This window comes from Typopeltis vanoorti, chromosome 22, assembly GCF_054136105.1.
Source record: "Typopeltis vanoorti isolate ZY-2024b chromosome 22, IOZ_Tvanoo_1.0, whole genome shotgun sequence".
In the NCBI taxonomy this organism is placed as follows: Eukaryota; Metazoa; Arthropoda; class Arachnida; order Uropygi; family Thelyphonidae; genus Typopeltis; species Typopeltis vanoorti.
Window position 1 is genome coordinate 93,928,571 of NC_143570.1, and position 21,457 is coordinate 93,950,027.

The 21,457-nt window shown below is 38.0% G+C and overlaps 1 protein-coding gene across 1 annotated transcript in view; it reads left to right on the forward strand.

The window, feature by feature from the left end:
• Positions 1–21,457, forward strand: part of LOC150094572 (integrin alpha-9-like) — a 337,988-nt gene that overhangs the window by 132,132 nt on the left and 184,399 nt on the right. The window contains exon 8 of the mRNA XM_090411818.1: positions 16,952–17,030. Within this exon, the coding sequence (XP_090267944.1) occupies positions 16,952–17,030 (79 nt within the window). The remainder of the gene's footprint in view (positions 1–16,951; positions 17,031–21,457) is intronic.

Sequence of the window (21,457 nt, forward strand, 5' to 3'; positions counted from 1 at the left end):
GTTTTCAAGGCAGTAAAATGAGTAGAGTGATTGAGGCATTGAATATGAGGCGGGAACGAGCAAAAGAGTTAATTGTATTAATTGGTACGAATGATTTGAGAGAGAACAAAGAGCATGTCAAAATGAATGTCAGGAGACTGCTTGGAAAGATAAAAGAGAATAGTGTGACAGGAAGGGTGGTCAGTGTGTTGCCTGGGTATGATTGTGGTGAAATGAGGCGGAGAGCAAGGATTATGAATGATATTCTGGCTGAAATGTGTGAGGAGATGGGAGTAGAGTTTGTTAATGTGTGGAATGAGTTTGAGGGACGAAGTGAGCTGTATGGGAGCGATGGACTGCATTTGAGTGGTTATGGTGTGAGTCGCTTGGAGAGACTGCTGCTGGAAAGTAGAGAAGTGAATAGAGAGAATGAATCAGATCGAGAGGGGAGTGATGTGGAAGAGCAGGAGAGTAAGACAGGAGAGATTGAAGGAGTGGAAATGAATGTGGAAGTGAGTGGTATGAGTATAGAAAATGAGAGAATGGGTGTGCAAGAGGAGCAGGGAAACGGGGAAGCTCAGGGTGGACAGGAATACACAGCGTGAGAAAGGTGGATGCGCCAAGAGGTGAGAGAATGTGTAGGCAGGAAAGTAATGGGATGATCAGGGATCAAAAGGAAACAGATGGAATTGCAAAGGGTTCTAAAATGAAGAAGCAGAAAGGGAAATGGCCCCAGTCCAGCATGGAGAGATCACATCGAGTGAGTGGTATCAGTGGAACTAGCTGTAGATCCAGAAATGAGTTGTGTTTGTATACCAATGCTAGAAGTATAAGAAACAAGGCGGATGAAATGGTTGCACTAATTGCGTCTCGTCTGTGCACCCAGAGATTGTTGGAATAAGTGAAACATGGTTAGATGAGGATGACATCCTGACAGGAATAGAGATGGAAAGGTATGATGTGTTTCGTGAGGATAGAAGGGGTAAAAAGGGAGGGGGAGTGCTATTGATGATAGAGAAAGAGTTATGTCCATACAAAGATGCAAGACGGAAATAGTGCCAGTGGTTTAGAGGAAGAATGGTGTGAGATAGAGGTGAATGGAATCAAATACTTGGTGGGATATTGTTATAGACCAGGTAATGTGGATGGTGGTGATAGTTAAAAGTATAGTCAAATTAGCCAAGCAAATAAGAAAAGGGTGATCATTATGGGTGATTTTAATTATGGCAATATAGACTGGAATGATGAGATAGCAATTGGAAGTAAAGAAAAAGAGTTTCTTAAGTTTTTGAGGGATAACTACCTCAGACAGTATGTAACAGAGGGCACATGAGGATTAAGGGTCCTTGATTTGGTCATCTCATCGGAGGATGTAATTATAAATGAGGTGTCAAATCATGCACCAATTGGTGAGAGTGATCATGAGGTGATTACCTGGGTGGTTGCCAGCAGTGCAAAGACCACTGTGAGTAAAGAGTATATGTGGAACTACAAGGGGGGTGATTATGAAGAGCTCAGGAGACAGCTTGCAGGTGTAGCATGGAATGAGGAGTTAGCTGGAAAAGAGATCAATGCAGCTTGGGGGATTTTCAAAAAATATTTAGTAGATGCAATGTCTAAATGTATACCACGGGTGAGAAGGTTAAATAAGTTAAGTGTGAGATGGATGAATAAAGAGATTAAGCATGCAATACAGAGAAAAAGGGCATTGTGGAGGCAGCATAAGAGAAGTGGAAGTAACCAATTTCATGAGTTCTACAAAGACCAGGCAAGGAGAGTGACTTGGTTGGTGAGAGTAGCTAAAGAGAGGTATGAACAGCAGTTAGCTAATGAAGCTAAAAAGAATCCTAGGGAGTTCTTTCGATATGTAGCCAGCAAAAGAAAGAATGATTATGGAAGGATGACATTGATTGGAGGAAATGGTATAAAGACAGCTGTTGCAGAATGTGTTGTGGAGATACTTAATGAGCAGTTCATAAAGATCTTTCAATCTTGTGAATGTGACTTCATGGAGAGATTAAGAGCAGTTGATGATGGGGAGGAGAGACTGACTGTAAGTGAGCAAGAGGTGTTTGGGGAGTTGAGTAAACTAGATGTAAATAAGGCTGTGGGACTTGATAATATATCACCGCGTATTCTGAAGGAATGTGTCAGAGAGTTGACACCTGCCTTGACATATTTTTTTAATACGAGTCTTGCACTTGGTCAAGTCCCTAAAGAGTGGAAGGAGGGCAAGATTGTGCCACTTCATAAAGGAGGTGATCGAACTCAAGCATCAAACTATAGGCCTATCTGTGTGTCAGGTGTTGTGGTTAAGTTGTTGGAGAAGCTTGTGAGAACTAGGATCCAGAGTTGGGTTGACAACAATGGTATAATCTTTGATGGACAGCATGGGCTAAAGGGAGGTCGTGTTTTAGTAATCTACTTACTTATTACAATAAAGTGACTGCTTCCTTGGACAGAGGAGAAGGATACACAGTAATATACTTGGATTTCGCAAAAGCTTTTGATAGAGTACCTCATGATAAGTTGACAGTCAAACTTGAGCAGATGGGGTTGGATATTAGATTAGTGCATTGGATTGGAGACTGGCTATCTGATAGGTATCAACAAGTTGTGTATGGGGGTGCAATATCCAGTAAAAGGAAAGTCACTAGTGGAGTGCCTCAGGGATCTGTTTTAGGGCCATTACTATTTAACTTCTATATTAATGATATTGGCGAAGATTTGGATGGAGATATTCAGTTGTTTGCAGATGATGCAAAGTTGGGACGAACCATAAAGAGTAGTGAAGATGTTGTGGCCTTGCAAGAAGACTTGAATAAATTGAGTGATTGGGCAAGCAAATGTGGATACGAGTTCAATGTTGCAAAATGTAAGGTTTTAAAATTTGGAAAACAAAGATGGGATGCAGAATTTATGATTGGTGAGAATATATTGTTGGAAGTAGAGGAAATAAGAGATCTGGGAGTGATAGTGGATAAGGATCTAAAATTTAGGGGACACATCGCCAAAATCGTGAAGACAACACAAAGACTTCTGGGAATGATGAGGAGGACACTGACGTGTAGAAGTAGGGAGATTCTTGTTCCATTGTATAAGGCTTTGATTAGGCCACACATGGACTATTGTGCCCAGATTTGGTCACCTGGTTTTCAGAAGGATGAAGAGATGTTGGAAAGGGTCCAAAGGGGACTGACTAAGGTAGTTTCTGACCTCTGGAATGTTGAGTATGAGGAAAGATTGAAAAGATGTAATTTGCTGAGTCTAGTGGAGAGAAGGAAGAGGGGAGATATGATAGAGACCTACAAGTTGGTAAGGGGTTGTTATAGGATCAATGGTGGAGAAGTTCTACAGAGAATAGTGGGAGATCAGGGGAGAACCAGAGGTCATACCTGGAAACTGTATAAAGAGGGTGTGAGTAGGGGAGTGAGAGACAGGTTTTTTTCGTGCAGAGTTGTGAATGATTGGAATGCCTTGCCTGAGAGTGTGGTGTCCGCAAGGAGTTTGAATGTGTTTAAGACCCGGTATGATGAGATGTGTGTGAGATAAAAGGACCTCCTAGATGAGTCTTTGACTCCATGAGGTCTTGTTTAATAATAATAATAACATAAATAACATACATCAATGTTTACAGATATCCACACCTGAACTTTTATTTCTAACAGAACCTCAAATATGAACTTCAGTTACCTAATAAACTGTCTAAATTACATTCTGTATGACTCCTTCCACCAAAAGGGTAGTGTTTATGTCTGTGATTTGATGTCTCCAAAGAATGAAAAACCTGGAATCCTCTTTTTTTTTTTTTGATATTCTCCAAAGGCTTAAGGTTTCCTTGCCCCATTCACCTGCTGACTTTATCACTCTCTAAATTCTGAAAGTCTTTCTGATTTCTTTGAATTTCTATCACTGGAGGTTGACTATCTGCATCTTACTACCCAAACAATAAAATCATATCCTTGAGTTCAGTGTCCGCAATTCAACTCTAACTGGTTTCCCATTTCCAATTCTGCTGAAGATGGAAGAGATGCAGGAGTATTTGTTGTAAGCCATGATGTAATGCAAATCATCTACTACCAACCAGATTACCTGATAACCCTCTCCACTTTCCCAACATCCTCAATGTTTACTGAACCAGTTGTCTTAAAGCATATCATAGAAGTTTCATTAATTCAAACCATAGTCTTGTGCAAGTTTTATCTCCCCAGACTGCCCTTCAGTTAACCATTCTAAACCTCATTTCCTTTAGCACTATAACAGGACTACTACACTTGCTCCAAGTGAGTTACTAAAATTTATCTCACTGGAATGAAGGGCTTCATTTTTCCCATTCTCTTCATAATTCCCACCACTATCCAAGCTTTGGTTTAACCACAGGTCTGTGAAAACTGTCCAAGAGAAAAATTTAGCCTATTACAGGTTAACACAACTCCATCCTCATTCTTAGCTCATAGTGAAGCATACAGCAAATACAAAATAATCCACAAATCCAAATCTGGACTAATTTCCCACACTTTTGGAATGGTAAAACAGTTGTTATGATTGCGGCTAAGTCGATTGAGTTGGGCTTCAGTGCTTTTCTTGTATAAACATTTATGTTTATACATGGATCTGTGTAATAGTTTGGAGTTTTTCCATTGGATCCCGTGACTGATGTTTTTGGTTACTTGTTGTGCTAGGTCGGATTTGTGAGGTTTGATGAGCTGAATGTGGTCTCGATGTTCAGAGATACATTTATTGATAGACCTTCCTGTTTATCCATAGTAAGACAAGTGGCATTAACATGATACTTTGTATATGCCAGGTAGCATCAATGGTGAGAGTTTGTGTATTGGAGAAACTAACAGGTTCTGAATGTGGTTGTTGGGTTGGTAGGTAGCAATGAGTTTTTTTTTTTTTGTGATTTTCTTATTCAGAGATCCCTTTCATGGTATAGGAGTCCTCTGGATTTCTTCTTGTCTAGGTTGTCATATAGGAGGGTTGTTAATTATTTTCTGTGTTATTATTGTATTCTATTTGCTTGATACAAGAATTGAAAATTATTTTCTTCCAGAATAATGTTTCATATAAATGAAACATTATTCTGAAAACATTATCCTATATGATCCAAAACTTCTAGTTCAACTTCCTTGAAAATAATAATTATTATCCAGGCCTCCATGGAGTAAAAAAGACTCATCCTGCAAGGTCGTTTTTAGGAAACACGAAGTTTATCATACCACTCCTTGAACCCATTGACTGTTCCTGCTCCAACAACTTTCTTAGGTAATGCATTCCAAGGTTCAACCACCCTCCACGCAAAGATACCACTCCTCACCCTCTTGCGCACAGCCTCCGTTCATAACTTCTAGGGATGGCCCTTTGTCATCGCTCCTTCCCGCTGTTCCACCAATTGAAGGAACTCTCCAATATCTACCCTGTAACTGCCTCTCAACAGTTTAAAAGTCTCAATCATATCACCTCTCCTCCTCCTATCCACCAAACTCTGCAGTCCACATTCCCTCAGTCAGTCCTCATAACTCATATTGTACAGTCCTGAAACCATCTTTGTTTTCTGCCTCTGTACCTTTTCCACAGTCAATTTATCCCCTTCAAATCGTGGGGGACCAAATCTGAGAACAATACTCTGAGTGTGGTCTGATCAGGGCCTTGTACAACAGAATGATAACTCTTTTATCTCTGAAGGTCAGCTTCCTTCTCAGTATTGCAGCAATCCTGTGAGTTACCCTCACCACCTTTGCAATATGCTCCAGGAATTTCAGTTTTCTATCAATCATCACCCCCAGATCTCTTGTCTCTCCTCCCTGTTCCAGTACAGCTCCTCCAATCGAGTATGCATCTTCCCACCGATATATCCCAAACCTCAAGAATTTACATTTTGCTGCATTGAACCGAAATCCCCATTCATTTGCCCATCTGTCTAGTTTATTCAAATTCTCCTGCAGGGCTGCCACATCTGCACTACCACTGATAACCCTTCCCAGCTTCACATCATCTGCAAACAACTGAGTGTCCCCTTGCAATCCATCGACTATATCATTGATATAAAGGTTGAACAATACAGGTCTCATTACTGAGCCCTGTGAAACCCCACTTGCAACCTTCTGCTTCCTTGATATTGCCCCACCATACACAACTCTCTGATACCTATCAGTCAACCAATCCTAAATCCATTTGACTAACCCAACATTTAAACCCATGTGCTGCAACTTAAATATCAGCTTATCGTGTGGCACCCTGTCAAACGCCTTTGCAAAATCCCAAAAAATGGCAGCATATTATTTTCCCTCATCAACTGCTCTTGTCACTTTATTATAAAAGGCAATCATATTACTAAAGCAAGAGTACCCCTTAACAAATCCATGTTGATTCTCACAGATAACATTACCGTCATCTGTCCAATGCTGTATATAGTCCCTCACTAATTTCTCCAAGACCTTAACAACTACTGATGACACACAAACAGGCCTATAATTAGACCCTTCCAGTCTGCTATTGCCCTTATGCAGCAGCACTATCTTACCTTCCTTCCATTCCATGTGTACCTTTCCCGCTGCCAGACTTTTATTGAAAAGCCAGGTCAATAGAGCTGTCAGTTCTTTAGCACATTCTCTCAAAAACTGTGTTTAAATACCATCCAGTCTCACAGCTTTACTGACATCCGGAGTACTCGGTATTTGGAACACACTCTCCTCTTGCACCTCTAAAACTTGAACCTGCCCTATCCCTCTAGTATACTGTGTTAAAATCTATTTCTCCAGGATGAAATACTCCAATAAAGTGTTCATTGAACAACTCCACTATATCCTCTGCATCAATCACTATTCCCATTTTTATCCCACAATGTCATTCTTCCACAATCATTTCTCCGAAGAAGAAATTCATTCCTATTCTCTGAAACTGAGTAGAATTACAGTGTATAAATGCTGAGACAGTGATTGTTCATTCACAAATGAACAATCACTTATCATTTTTATTAGTTTTTATGTATGAAAAGTTTATTCCAAAACTTCTGATGAAGCATATCACAGACTTTGTGGGTGAAAACATCCTATACACTTTTTTTCAGGAAAACAGATCACTTTTTTTTTTGTATGAAAACGCTTCACCGATGTTTTGCTTTTAATGAACTCTTTCAGTGACTTATGCACTCAAGTCACAGAAATTTTTATATCAGCCCATTAAGGAAAAAAAATCTCTGCTCCGATATTTTTTTTTTTTTTAATAACACCCTATACCTCTGTTTGTTTAGATTTTGAATTGAGTGGTAAAATAATACTTTAAAGCTTCAAAGAGAAGTATAACCAGCTGTACAGAGTTTATGTTTATCAACCTCACACAAGAGTTAACACAAAGTTCCATTTGTGATCAAGTGATCAGAGAGAAGAAAGGAAGCTATTAAAGTGTTTATTGAAGAGTTGGTGGTTGTATGTTTTGGAGAAAATGGTATGAGAAAGATGCATCCAAAGGACAGAGGTATATGGAATGAAGAAAGAGAATAAGAAATTGTTTCATTGAGTCTGGATCTGAATTGAATTTAGATATTGAGCAGCACCTGTCCATCTTCATACATGATTAGAGAGAAGTGAAATAATAGTAGCAGCCAGTTCAATGGAGCAGCATCCATTAAATACTTAGCAAAGATTGAATGCAAAAACAGAACTTCTATGGGAAAGCAGTTAGAGGGAATCAGTGAAAGAAGGGCTATCTATTAAATGAATAGCTCTCTTTTGAATATAATCTTGCATCTGAGGTTTTTGAAGCAAGGTTGGGCAGAATGGAGTTGGGCAGAACAGAAGTAATGCTTTAACAAAATATATATATATATATATATATATATATATATATATATCAAGCTTTTTGGAGATTTAATGGAGTATTGATATGTTGTATTTATGGTAGGATGGGCTATATGTTGAAAGGCAACCCACAAAGAGAAAAGTGGTGTTGGTTGGTGAGCAGCATGTTATAAAAAGTGAGGGAGAGTAAATCATGGTTTTTCTTCCAAGAAATAAGATACGATTATTATTATTTATTATTATTATTATTAAACAAGACCTCATGGAGTCAAAGACTCATCTAGGAGGTCCTTTTATCTCCCACACATCTCATCATACCGGGTCTTAAACACATTCAAACTCCCTGCAGACACCACACTCTCAGGCAAGGCATTCCAATCATTCACAACTCTGCACGAAAAAAACCTGTCTCTCACTCCCCTACTCACACCCTCTTTATACAGTTTCCAGGTATGACCTCTGGTTCTCCCCTGATCTCCCACTATTCTCTGTAGAACTTCTCCACCATTGATCCTATAACAACCCCTTACCAACTTGTAGGTCTCTATCATATCTCCCCTCTTCCTTCTCTCCACTAGACTCAGCAAATTACATCTTTTCAATCTTTCCTCATACTCAACATTCCAGAGGTCAGAAACTACCTTAGTCAGTCCCCTTTGGACCCTTTCCAACATCTCTTCATCCTTCTGAAAACCAGGTGACCAAATCTGGGCACAATAGTCCATGTGTGGCCTAATCAAAGCCTTATACAATGGAACAAGAATCTCCCTACTTCTACACGTCAGTGTCCTCCTCATCATTCCCAGAAGTCTTTGTGTTGTCTTCACGATTTTGGCGATGTGTCCCCTAAATTTTAGATCCTTATCCACTATCACTCCCAGATCTCTTATTTCCTCTACTTCCAACAATATATTCTCACCAATCATAAATTCTGCATCCCATCTTTGTTTTCCAAATTTTAAAACCTTACATTTTGCAACATTGAACTCGTATCCACATTTGCTTGCCCAATCACTCAATTTATTCAAGTCTTCTTGCAAGGCCACAACATCTTCACTACTCTTTATGGTTCGTCCCAACTTTGCATCATCTGCAAACAACTGAATATCTCCATCCAAATCTTCGCCAATATCATTAATATACAAGTTAAATAGTAATGGCCCTAAAACAGATCCCTGAGGCACTCCACTAGTGATTTTCCTTTTCCTGGATATTGCACCCCCATACACAACTTGTTGATACCTATTAGATAGCCAGTCTCCAATCCAATGCACTAATCTAATATCCAACCCCATCTGCTCTAGTTTGACTGTCAACTTATCATGAGGTACTCTATCAAAAGCTTTTGCGAAATCCAAGTATATTACTGTGTATCCTTCTCCTCTGTCCAAGGAAGCAGTCACTTTATTGTAATAAGTAAGTAGATTACTAAAACACGACCTCCCTTTAGCAAATCCATGCTGTCCATCAAAGATTATACCATTGTTGTCAACCCAACTCTGGATACTAGTTCTCACAAGCTTCTCCAACAACTTAACCACAACACCTGACACACAGATAGGCCTATAGTTTGATGCTTGAGTTCGATCACCTCCTTTATGAAGTGGCACAATCTTGCCCTCCTTCCACTCTTTAGGGACTTGACCAAGTGCAAGACTCGTATTAAAAAAATATGTCAAGGTAGGTGTCAACTCTCTGGCACATTCCTTCAGAATACGCGGTGATATATTATCAAGTCCCACAGCCTTATTTACATCTAGTTTACTCAACTCCCCAAACACCTCTTGCTCACTTACAGTCAGTCTCTCCTCCCCATCATCAACTGCTCTTAATCTCTCCATGAAGTCACATTCACAAGATTGAAAGATCTTTATGAACTGCTCATTAAGTATCTCCACCACACATTCTGCAACAGCTGTCTTTATACCATTTCCTCCAATCAATGTCATCCTTCCATAATCATTCTTTCTTTTGCTGGCTACATATCGAAAGAACTCCCTAGGATTCTTTTTAGCTTCATTAGCTAAATGCTGTTCATACCTCTCTTTAGCTACTCTCACCAACCAAGTCACCCTCCTTGCCTGGTCTTTGTAGACCTCATGAAATTGGTTACTTCCACTTCTCTTATGCTGCCTCCACAATGCCCCTTTTCTCTGTATTGCATGCTTAATCTCTTTATTCATCCATCTCACACCTACCTTATTTAACCTTCTCACCCGTGGTATACATTTAGACATTGCATCCACTAAATATTTTTTGAAAATCCCCCAAGCTGCATTGATCTCTTTTCCAGCTAATTCCTCATTCCATGCTACACCTGCAAGCTGTCTCCTGAGCTCTTCATAATCACCCCCCTTGTAGTTCCACATATACCCTTTTTTCACAGGGGTCCTTGCACTGCTGGCAACCACCCAAGTAATCACCTCATGGTCACTTTCACCAATTGGTGGATGATTTGATACCTCATTGATAATTACATCCTCCGATGAGATGACCAAATCCAAGACCCTTAATCCTCTTGTGCCCTCTGTTACATACTGTCTGAGGAAGTTATCCCTCAAAAACTCAAGAAACTCATTTTCTTTAATTCCAGTTGCTATCTCTTCATTCCAGTCTATATTGCCATAATTAAAATCGCCCATAATGATCACCCTTTTCTTATTTGCTTGGCTTATTTGACTATACATTTCACTATCACCACCATCCACATTACCAGGTCTATAACAACATCCCACCAAGTACTTGATTCTATTCACCTCTATCTCACACCATACTGCCTCAAAACCACTGGCCCCATTTCCCTCTTGCATCTCTACCTTGTATGGACATAACTCTTTCTCTATCATCAATAGCACTCCCCCTCCCTTTTTACCCCTTCTATCCTCACGAAACACATCATACCTTTCCATCTCTATTCCTGTCAGGATGTCATCCTCATCTAACCATGTCTCACTTATTCCGACAATCTCTGCGTGCACAGACGCAATTAGTGCAACCATTTCATCTGCCTTGTTTCTTATACTTCTAGCATTGGTATACAAACACAACAACTCATTTCTGGATCTACAGCTAGTTCCACTGATACCACTCACTCGATGTGATCTCTCCATTCTGGACTGGGGCCATTTCCCTTTCTGCTTCTTCATTTTAGAACCCTTTGCAATTCCATCTGTTTCCTTTTGATCCCTGATCATCCCATTACTTTCCTGCCTACACATGCTCTCACCTCCTCTTGGAGCTTCCACCTTTCTCACGCTGTGTATCCCTGTCCACCCTGAGCCTCCCCGTTTCCCTGCAAATTATGTTTTGATTTTGATTCTGAATTATGTTTTGGTAGTATTACAATTTAATTTACTAAGTTATTACCTCACTCAAGAATGATTAAAATATCAGAGTTTAAGGCATCAGCTATAAAGATCTTGAAACTTGAGTCATTGTGCTACAATGTTTTGTGAAGAGTGAAGAGGAATGAAGTGCACTGTTGTCATCAAAGATATAAATATGATTATAAATAATGTTAGTGAGAGAAGTCATTGGTGTAAGGAGAAAGAGTGTAGGTGAAAGCACAGAACCTTGGAGTGCTCCAGCATCGATTTAAAATGAGAAGGAACTATCCACTATGAAACACAGTGAATAACAAGAGAGGAAGCTGTCATTCTGCTCCCAAGGGGGTAGAGTGGGGGAGAGAGACCATAGGATGGTAACTTGGAAAGAAGACCACAATGCCAGACTCAGTCATATGCCTTGAATATCAGGAGAAACCACAAGATTCTTCAAATCTTTCCATAGTTTATATCCACAGGTGGGTAAGATTAGTGAATATGTTTGTCTAGAATGAGATGTTGGAATCCATATTGGTGATCACTAACTAATGGGTCTGTAGATAGTGAAGAAGCTGGTTGTTGAAGATTTTTTCCATTACTTTTGGAAGAATGGTTTAATGGCTGACTTTTACCTCCACTAGAAACAGACTAGATAAAAGCTTTATTTCCTGTTGTTGGATGGATAAGAACACAAATTCTTATTACAGCTGGAGGGACCACCGGCTGGTTTACTGATTAGTATCAAGGCTAGTAAGTATTTTTCTAATGGCCTTCTGTTGAAAGGTCAAAGAAGGTATACTGAGAGTGAGTTGCAGAATATTAGTTAAAGATTTGCCTTTGTCATCTAAATAAGAGTTGCAGGCAATGACTGATGCCAAGAAGTCTTTATCTTTAGAAGATGTTGCATTGTTTCATTGGGATGAGAGAGGGGTGGAAACATAGTAGGGTAGAGGTTTTGCCCTACATCCTTGGCAAGGGACCAGAAGACCTAACTGCCATTTGTGCAAGGCAGGCATAGTGCATTTAGCACTTACAAAATCAGCTTCAGACCTATCAATTTTTTTTCCCCAGTTGTTACTAGCTGTTGTGTAAGCTAAAGGAGAGGCCAGAGTCTTCAGCTTGAGTCATTGAGTGTATGCTGCATTTTTAGCTTGGACTGCTTTGGCACATTTGTTGGATAACCAAGGCTTAACTTTAGAGTTGGTGATTTTGAATAGAATGGGGAATAAAGACAATAAAGACCCCTCCCCCCATCCCAGCAAGAATAATTTCACTTATTAGATCAGACCATGTACTTGGATTGGGAGAAAACGAATTGGAAATAAGGTTCAGAAACCCTGATAGTCATCCAAGTTAGTGCTATTGTAGTGATCATCATCTTGTGTATCAAGGATTTAGGCCTAGCATGGCCTGTTTCAGGCTTAGAAGTCATCGTTGAATCATTTAAGAGGCCGTCCTGGTTTTCTTTTTCCTAATTTCTTGTACTTTAAGTCTTGTTTTGGTAATCTTTCTGTTTTCATTCTTTGAAACTGTAGTGATACTATGCTGAAATTAGCTTAGAGATGGATGGGCTGTAAAAGAAACAGAAGATGTTGTGGTCAGAGTTATCAAAATGAGAGCTAATGTCACCTGTATATGTGGAGACAGAGTTTGGTTAAAAGGGCCAGGATGTTAGGAGAATAATGGGATTATCTGGAATTCTGGCAGGTATGCTAACAATTGGTGTTAAATCATTATTGACAGCAAACAATTCAGCTTCTCTTCCAGCTTGGTTTGTGAAGTTAGAGAAGGGGAGCCAGTCAGAATTGCAGATGTTAAAATCTGCAAGGAAGATTATATCACTGTTTGAGTGATTAGATCCAATATGATCAACTTTCAGAGAGAGAGAGAGAGAGATAAACAGAGAGAGAGATTGGTATAATCATAAGAATTATGAGAGAGGTAAAGGTAGCAAATTATTATTATTATTATTATTATTATTAAACAAGACCTCATGGAGTCAAAGACTCATCTAGGAGGTCCTTTTATCTTACACACACATCTCATCATACCGTGTCTTAAACACATTCAAACTACTTGCAGACACCACGCTCTCAGGCAAGGCATTCCAATCACTCACAACTCTGCACGAAAAAAACCTGCCTCTCACTCCCTTACTCACACCCTCCTTATACAGTTTCCAGGGATGACCTCTGGTTCTCCCCTGATCTCCCACTATTCTCTGTAGAACTTCTCCACCATTGATCCTATAACAACCCCTTACCAACTTGTAGGTCTCTATCATATCTCCCCTCTTCCTTCTCTCCACGAGACTCTGCAAATTACATCTTTTCAATCTTTCCTCATACTCAACATTCCAGAGGTTAGAAACTACCTTAGTCAGTCGCATTTGGACCCTTTCCAACATCTCTTCATCCTTCTGAAAACCCGGTGACCAAATCTGGGCACAATAGTCCAAGTGTGGCCTAATCAAAGCCTTATACATTGGAACAAGTATCTCCCTACTTCTACATGTCAGTGTCCTCCACATCATTCCCAGAAGTCTTTGTGTTGTCTTCACAATTTTGGTAATGTGTCCCCTAAATTTTAGATCCTTATCCACTATCACCCCCAGATCTCTTATTTCCTCTACTTCCAACAATATATTCTCACCAATCATAAATTCTGCATCCCATCTTTGTTTTCCAAATTTTAAAACCTTACATTTTGCAACATTGAACTCACATCCCCATTTGCTTGCCCAATCACTCAATTTATTCAAGTCTTCTTGCAAGGCCACAACATCTTCACTACTCTTTATGGTTCATCCCAACTTTGCATCATCTGCAAACAACTGAATATCTCCATCCAAATCTTCACCAATATCATTAATATATAAGTTAAATAGTTATGGCCCTAAAACAGACCCCTGAGGCACTCCACTAGTGACTTTCCTTTTCCTGGATATTGCACCCCCATACACAACTTGTTGATACCTATCAGATAGCCAGTCTCCAATCCAATGCACTAATCTAATATCCAACCCCATCTGCTCTAGTTTGACTGTCAACTTATCATGAGGTACTCTATCAAAAGCTTTTGCGAAATCCAAGTATATTACTGTGTATCCTTCTCCTCTGTCCAAGAAAGCAGTCACTTTATTGTAATAAGTAAGCAGATTACTAAAACACGACCTCCCTTTAGCCCATGCTGTCCATCAAAGATTATACCATTGTTGTCAACCCAACTCTGGATCCTAGTTCTCACAAGCTTCTCCAACAACTTAACCACAACACCTGACACACAGATAGGCCTATAGTTTGATGCTTGAGTTCGATCACCTCCTTTATGAAGTGGCACAATCTTGTCCTCCTTCCACTCTTTAGGAACTTGACCAAGTGCAAGACTCGTATTAAAAAAATATGTCAAGGCAGGTGTCATCTCTCTGGCACACTCCTTCAGAATTACTTCACACTCCTTCAAATGAAGGCAAAAAATGAAGCAAGGAAATCTTGAGCCAAAGTAGATCACACAAAGGTGATTCCAGGTCTGATAACCTTTGGCCTGGGATATCTGACCTAACAAACATGCATGTTACACTTTCCTTACAGAGGGCATCATTCATAACATAATGTGAAAATTTTGGTGAGCTGTAGTTATAGATGATACAAGTTAAAGTTCAATGATAAATTACAGATCAGGTTTGGATGCCTGTAAGCAGTAGTGTGCATCATTGATTTTGGTATTAACTCCCAGATGTTGATAAAGTTCACGTGGAAGTTTTTTTTTTTGGTATATTTTTATCAGTTTTTTAAATTTTTCATTGATATTTTTGATATTGTTTAAAATTTCAGTTGTTTTTTATTTGAGTTTTTTTTTTTCTCACCACAGAAACACTACTCTATAAATTAAAGTAGAAGTTAAATACTTTTCTACACAACTTTCACAAAAGGAGTGCCTGTACTCCTATGTAAGCCTGAACTTGACATTGTCTTACCCCACCTCCACAAGTTTCTATAGTTGAACTCTCTCCAAGCACAGTAAGCAATAACAGGAATAATCATCACTGGATGATCAGGAAGTTTCCAAGAGGTTGCCCATATACTATCTAGTTGCTGGTCTGCAGAAGCTGCTACCCTTAAACAGAAGAAATACTGGCTCTCTAGTTCACCTTGCAGTGTAGAGAGTATGCCCAGAGAAGACTACTTCCCACACTGCATGTGAGAAGAAAGGGAGGCATCCTACAAAAATCAGTGGCCCTACTTTAGAGACAAAACATGGCAATAGCCCATTTACACATCTTGTAAGCAGTGTTGTGTTTCACTGGCCAATGAAAGTCCTCTGTTACCTAGAGTTCCAGTTGGCATTTCTCAAACTAGGGAAGGTATGCTTTTAAGGCAGAAATACTCACCTGCTAGATTCCTATTTGTGGAAATAGGGCATACCACAGGAAGATAGAGTTGACGTAGCTGGTAGAGACTATATATTGTATGTTACTAGACCATTAATCACCCGTTATTTTAAGATGATTATAAATTGGAGACAGTAATGATAGAGAGTTGATGTTGCTCCAAGAGGATCTGTTTCAGTTTTTGCTTATCATATGAAGAGAAATATCAGTTCACTGTTGCCAAGTGTAAAGTCATGCACTTTGGCCAGACAAGACTAAATGAAATAGTGAATTAAAGTTAAGGGGATCATTGCAGAAGTTGCAGCTGTTACTCAGAAAATTGTTGCCATAATGAAAAGGATACCGACAAGCAGGGATAAGAAAGTTACAATGCTACTAATTAGACTACATCTTACAGCACTAATTAGACTACATCTGCATCTAGGTAAGTGGCAGTGGCAAGTGGTGAAGACTGTCTTAGGTTTACAGAATGTTGAAATACCAGGACAAATTGAAGGTATTTGCTTCTCTGTAGAGCATGGTAGATAGGAGGAGGAGGGATGTTGTGATTGTGACATCTACATTGGTGAGAGGATTCTATTGCCTATCAGACAGATGTTAGAGAAATATTACATAAAGTAACAGACAGTGGGAGAGTCACTGGAAGTCATTCACTGGTCATCACTGAAAGCTGTATAATTGTGATGTGAAAGAAGGTGAGAATTATATTTTTTTCATGCCAGATGGCAAGTGAATGGAATGCATGGTACTGTGGGCTCTAGAGAGACTTCTGAATTCATCTCCACCATCTCATCTTTACATACACCAGCAAGAAATGCCTTATTGAATTACTCACTCAAAAGTTCATTCATGTCATTTGCAGCAGTAATCATTCTTTCTTCTCTTGACCACACATTCAAGGTGTTCTATATGAATTTTCTAGTCTGATTGCCTGAGTGTTGCTCATACTGTATTTCTTTCTTTCCTCAATTGTGTCACCTGTAGATTTCCCTTATTACTAATTATTACCTCCCACTTTATACCACCTGCATGATTCTTTCCTTTTCCTGATTGCCATTAATTTCATCATTCATTCAATTTTATGCTTAATCCTATTTAATCTCCTTATGATTTAAAATACTTTCAGTTATTGCTACTTAATTTTCAGTAGCAATAACTGTTTTCTTCATACTTAAGGAAACATTTTTCTAGCCTTGTGCAAGTTCCAAAATGGTACCTTTTACTCATCTACAATAAATAGGTTTTATTGAACTCCACTGGTCAGCTGATATGAATTCAAAGCTAGCCAATAAAAGTACAGGTTTCTGTATGCTACAGCATGCAGATAATAGGATAGAGCTGTGCCCTTACTTGAGAGGTTTGGTATTCTTAGTTGGTTAATTCTTTCAATTATTCTAAATAACTAGAAATCTTTGTATTTTTTAATTTATTTTTATTTTTAATTAATTTTTTTATAGAATTGCTGACAGAGACCAGATTCAATATAATGAAGATGAAATCAGTGCTGATGCTGTACCTTTTATCCATACTTTTTTTGTAAGTAATACCTTATATAATATGCTGTAACCTCCTCTAACTTGCCTTCAGCTGCATGTTGGTTGGTCTGATAGAGATAACAGAGTTTTCTTTCTGCACTATAGTCTGAACAGTCAGAGAATGCACACAATTAACAGAAAAATTTGTTTATGGTGTATTATGTAACACAGAGTGTCTTCCTTGATGAGTTCTGCCAATTCTTGCAGGTGTCATAATGAAGAATAAAAAAAAAAAAATACTGACACACAAACAAAATTCACAATATTTATCATATGGCATTTTTCACCCTGTTGTTTTGATTAGGTGCTAATCAGGTTAGTCAATCTGTTTCAAAAGTGTGATAATCAACTTTCACAATTACTGTAACAGCAGTAGCAATAACAACAATTATAAAAATTTAAAAAAAAACTACTTGAAATGGACCAGTGCCCACAGTGCAATATTGAGGCAACTTTCACTAACAGTGATATTCAGAAAGTTATCTAAGAGTTGAAACAAAAAATGATGCATTATTTTGAATTTTGAATAAACACATTGTTCTTTGAAATACTTGTACCATAAGAAGTTTCTTTGATACACAAGGAAATAAGTAATAATATTTATTTAAAGCCATATATTTCAGCCTGAATATTACATGCCATCACCAATGGAAAAGATAGTTAATTACAAGGTAGAGTGGACATGAACAGTCAATTGATTTGAAACAGTAACAATGAGGATGCTAATATACTTTGGAAGTTTCATCTGTCCTACTGAAATCTAAAGAGATTTGTAGGTGGAAGTTTGGATTTCAGTAGGACAATAAATAAGATGACAGTTGCATCTTAATTATTACTAAAACTAACAGGGGAAAGCTACAGTAGCTATGGTTACTGCAAATTATAGAAGAAAAATCTCTTTTATTACAGGATCGAACAATGTACCAGGAATTGGATCACAACCCCACGAACAAGCAACTCAGAAAACTAAACTCACTATAGACAAACTTAAAACTTATTTTGCTAGAAACCATAGGTTCTATGATCTAACTAAGATATATTATTATTATTATTATTACACACTCCATGGAGTCGACAGACTCATCGTGGGAGGTTCATTCAACTGACAACATATTTATCATATAGAATCTTAAAATCCTTAACACTCCTTGCATTAATGACATACTCTGGTAATGTATTCCATTTACTGACAATTCTCCATGTAAAAAATGTACTCCTCACACCCCTCTTCACCACAATTTTACATACTTCCAGGGATGACCTCTGGTTCTTCCCCTCTCACCTTCTACTCTTTTTATACTCCCCTCTGGATTAATCTGATAAAATCCTTTCACTAACTTAAATGTCTCTATCATATCACCTCTCTTCCTCCTATCCACCAATCTCTGCAATCCAGATCTCTTCAACCTCTCTCCATTGCCAGCATTCCAAACTCCTGATATTGTCTTAGTCACTCATCTCTAGGAAGACATTCCTCTTCATCCAATTGTTGACTGCATAGATTCACCTGCTTATCACATAGCCAAATTTTTAGTAACCTATTGAAAGCTCAGATTGGTAATTCCTCCTCATTCATAAAAAATTCTTCTGATTTTCTAGATAAAGTGAAAAAATGTTTCCTTACAACCCATTGATCTAATAATCATTAATTTCAATATAGAACCTCTCTCTCTCTACCCCCCCCCACTAATATACCTCATCAGGATACAGTACATCTACTTTCAGAAGCATTTCCACAGGATATACCGAAATAACTTGACTTTGTTATTGACTCCATGTATTTTATTTGTCAAAATAAGTTTTACAGTCAAATTGAAGGAACTGCCATGAAATTCACTCTCCCCTGCTCTCACAAAAAAGTTTTATTTCAAACATTTAGAAGGCATCCTTTTCTCATCCATACACACTCAGCCTTCATTTTGGTTTCATTATATACACAACATTTTTGCTATCTGACCTCATAATGAAGAAGCATTACCTACTTTTTTTTTTAATCTAATATAAACCATCTTCATCTACAAATTAAATTTACCATGAAAATAGATAAAGACAACAAATTATCCTTTCTTAGATATTCTACTCCTTCACTCACCATCAAGTGAATTAATTACTTCCATTTAAGGAAAGCATACTTTCAATGGATGCTAGTTCAACAACAGTCTGCTACTATCCTCATCAGATGACTGAAATTATAAAAACTTGAGTATAATGTTCTCATACTATTTATTTTACACCTCAACAATTATAGCAAGAATTCTTAAAAATCAAACAATACAAGAAGCTCAGTGGCTTCTTGTATTGTTTGATACAAGAAGGACTACACTACATAGCTGTTGTGTAGTCCTTCCCAGGAAGGACTACACAACAGCTATTTGATTCTTATAATCCTAGCTCAAATAACAACAAAATAGTACATCAAGACCCAGTCCCATACATTTCTGGCATCTCAGAACCCATTTCCAGAATTCTTAAAAAATACATTTATTGCTACTTTTCTTCCTATCAACAAATTGGTTTCGATCTTCTAAAGATGAACATTCTCCTCTGGCTCTTTCTGGTATCTATCATGTTCCTTGTCACTGTCATCATTCTTACTTTTAACAAACTGGATGCTCAGTAGAAAAGAGAATAGAAAAATACCAATTTTTATTAGCAATAGGAAATCTGGCTTGGCACAGCATGGAATAGATACAGACACAATCTCCCATTGTCTAAAATATGCTTACTTCATCTGTGCTTCTGTAAATTTGAATGTTTGTTTTAAAAAACACTGAGGCCTTACTCCACCATTTGAACTTAAATCAAAATGATTGCCTCTCGCTATCTAAGATACGCGAAAGTATTATTCTAATCATACATCACTCAAGATTTTTTTTTTTTTAAATAGAATTAATGAATAACTGATAATGCAATTTTTCCTCAGTTATATCATTGAATTTTTTTTATGTATTACATCATTTGGTTCTTACTTTTTTGAATCAGTCCATTATTTCTGTTCCACCGTAATTAACTATCATTGCCACTGATGATGGCCTGCAATATTCAGGCTGAAATATATGACTTTAAATAAATATTATTACTTATTTTATTGTGATTTTCATGTGAATTAAAGAAACATTGACAACTTTGTTTCATAAACACACCACAAATATAGCATTTTTATGAATGCACAGATGATTTCTTATTCACAAGTACTTTATCCTTCTTCCACAGTGATAGTTGTTGTTATTATTAACACCAGACCTTCATGGATTCAAAAGATACATGTTCGGTGGTACCCACTGCCACATACGAAGTATATCAAACTGTGCTGCAAACTCATTCAATGTGTCTAATTACCCACACTCTCAGGTAATGCATTCCACTCCCAGCTACTCTCCACATAAAGAACATGCTCCTTACTCCTTTGTCCACACTCTTCTTATAGAGTTTCCAGAGGTGGCCTCTTGCTTTACCTTTGTCTCCCATTATAGTGCTAGTGACTTGAGGGTGTACAGTGTGAATGCAATACATGAATATTTAGTGTCATGTTTGCCATGCTATAGGACTGGGAATGTGAAAGATCACAAAAGCAAGATATTTAGGTAAATTAGATTAACTGATGCAGTCATCATCTCATAATAAGAAAATTGACTCTCAAATTGTTGAAGGAAGTTATTCAGCCAGCTCATGGTTGAAGCAGGAGGACTAAGTGTCTGGGATTTCATCCTAGCAATAGAAGGTGTTATTATGAATGTGATGTGATTTCTGCACTGCTAGAGAGAGTAATCACTGTAGAGTTAGGTGAACAGAAAGCTACATCATAATGAGCATAGACAGTAAAAGTAATAGTGAATGTATTTTTTGCATGTGTGTGTGTTTGTGAGAGAGAAATGCATTAGTCTGGTTTAAACAGGACAGGTTGTGGTAAGGGTGGGGACTAAGTCATCAGTCCCCACCCTTATTTTCATATGGCAAAAATTTGTTCAAAAACAAATTTTTGCCATTTCTTTCTGTCTGCTGTCTTTTTGTAAAGTTCTATTATGGAGTTTAAGTGGATGCTTTCTTTAATGTTGTCAATCCATTTCTTTCTTGGTCTTCCTTTGCTGGGCTGTCCTTCAATTCTACCATTTAATAGCATGTGTGGTAGTCTTTCTGGGTTCATTCTAGAAACATGTCCAAACCAGCTTAGTTGGCTCTTTTTTAGTGCTGTAATTATTTTGTCTTTAAAGTTAAGTTCTTCTCTGACTTTTTCATTTGTTTTTCTTTCAGTCCAGTTTGTTCTATTGATTTTTCTTAAGCATTTCATTTCAAAAGCATTGAGTTTATCCGTTCCTTTTTTCCTTAAGATCCAGCATTTCTGAGCCATAGAGTACTGTGGGTATTATCATTGTTTTATATATCTTTAATTTGAGTTCTTTGCTTAATCTTTTATTGTTCCATATACTT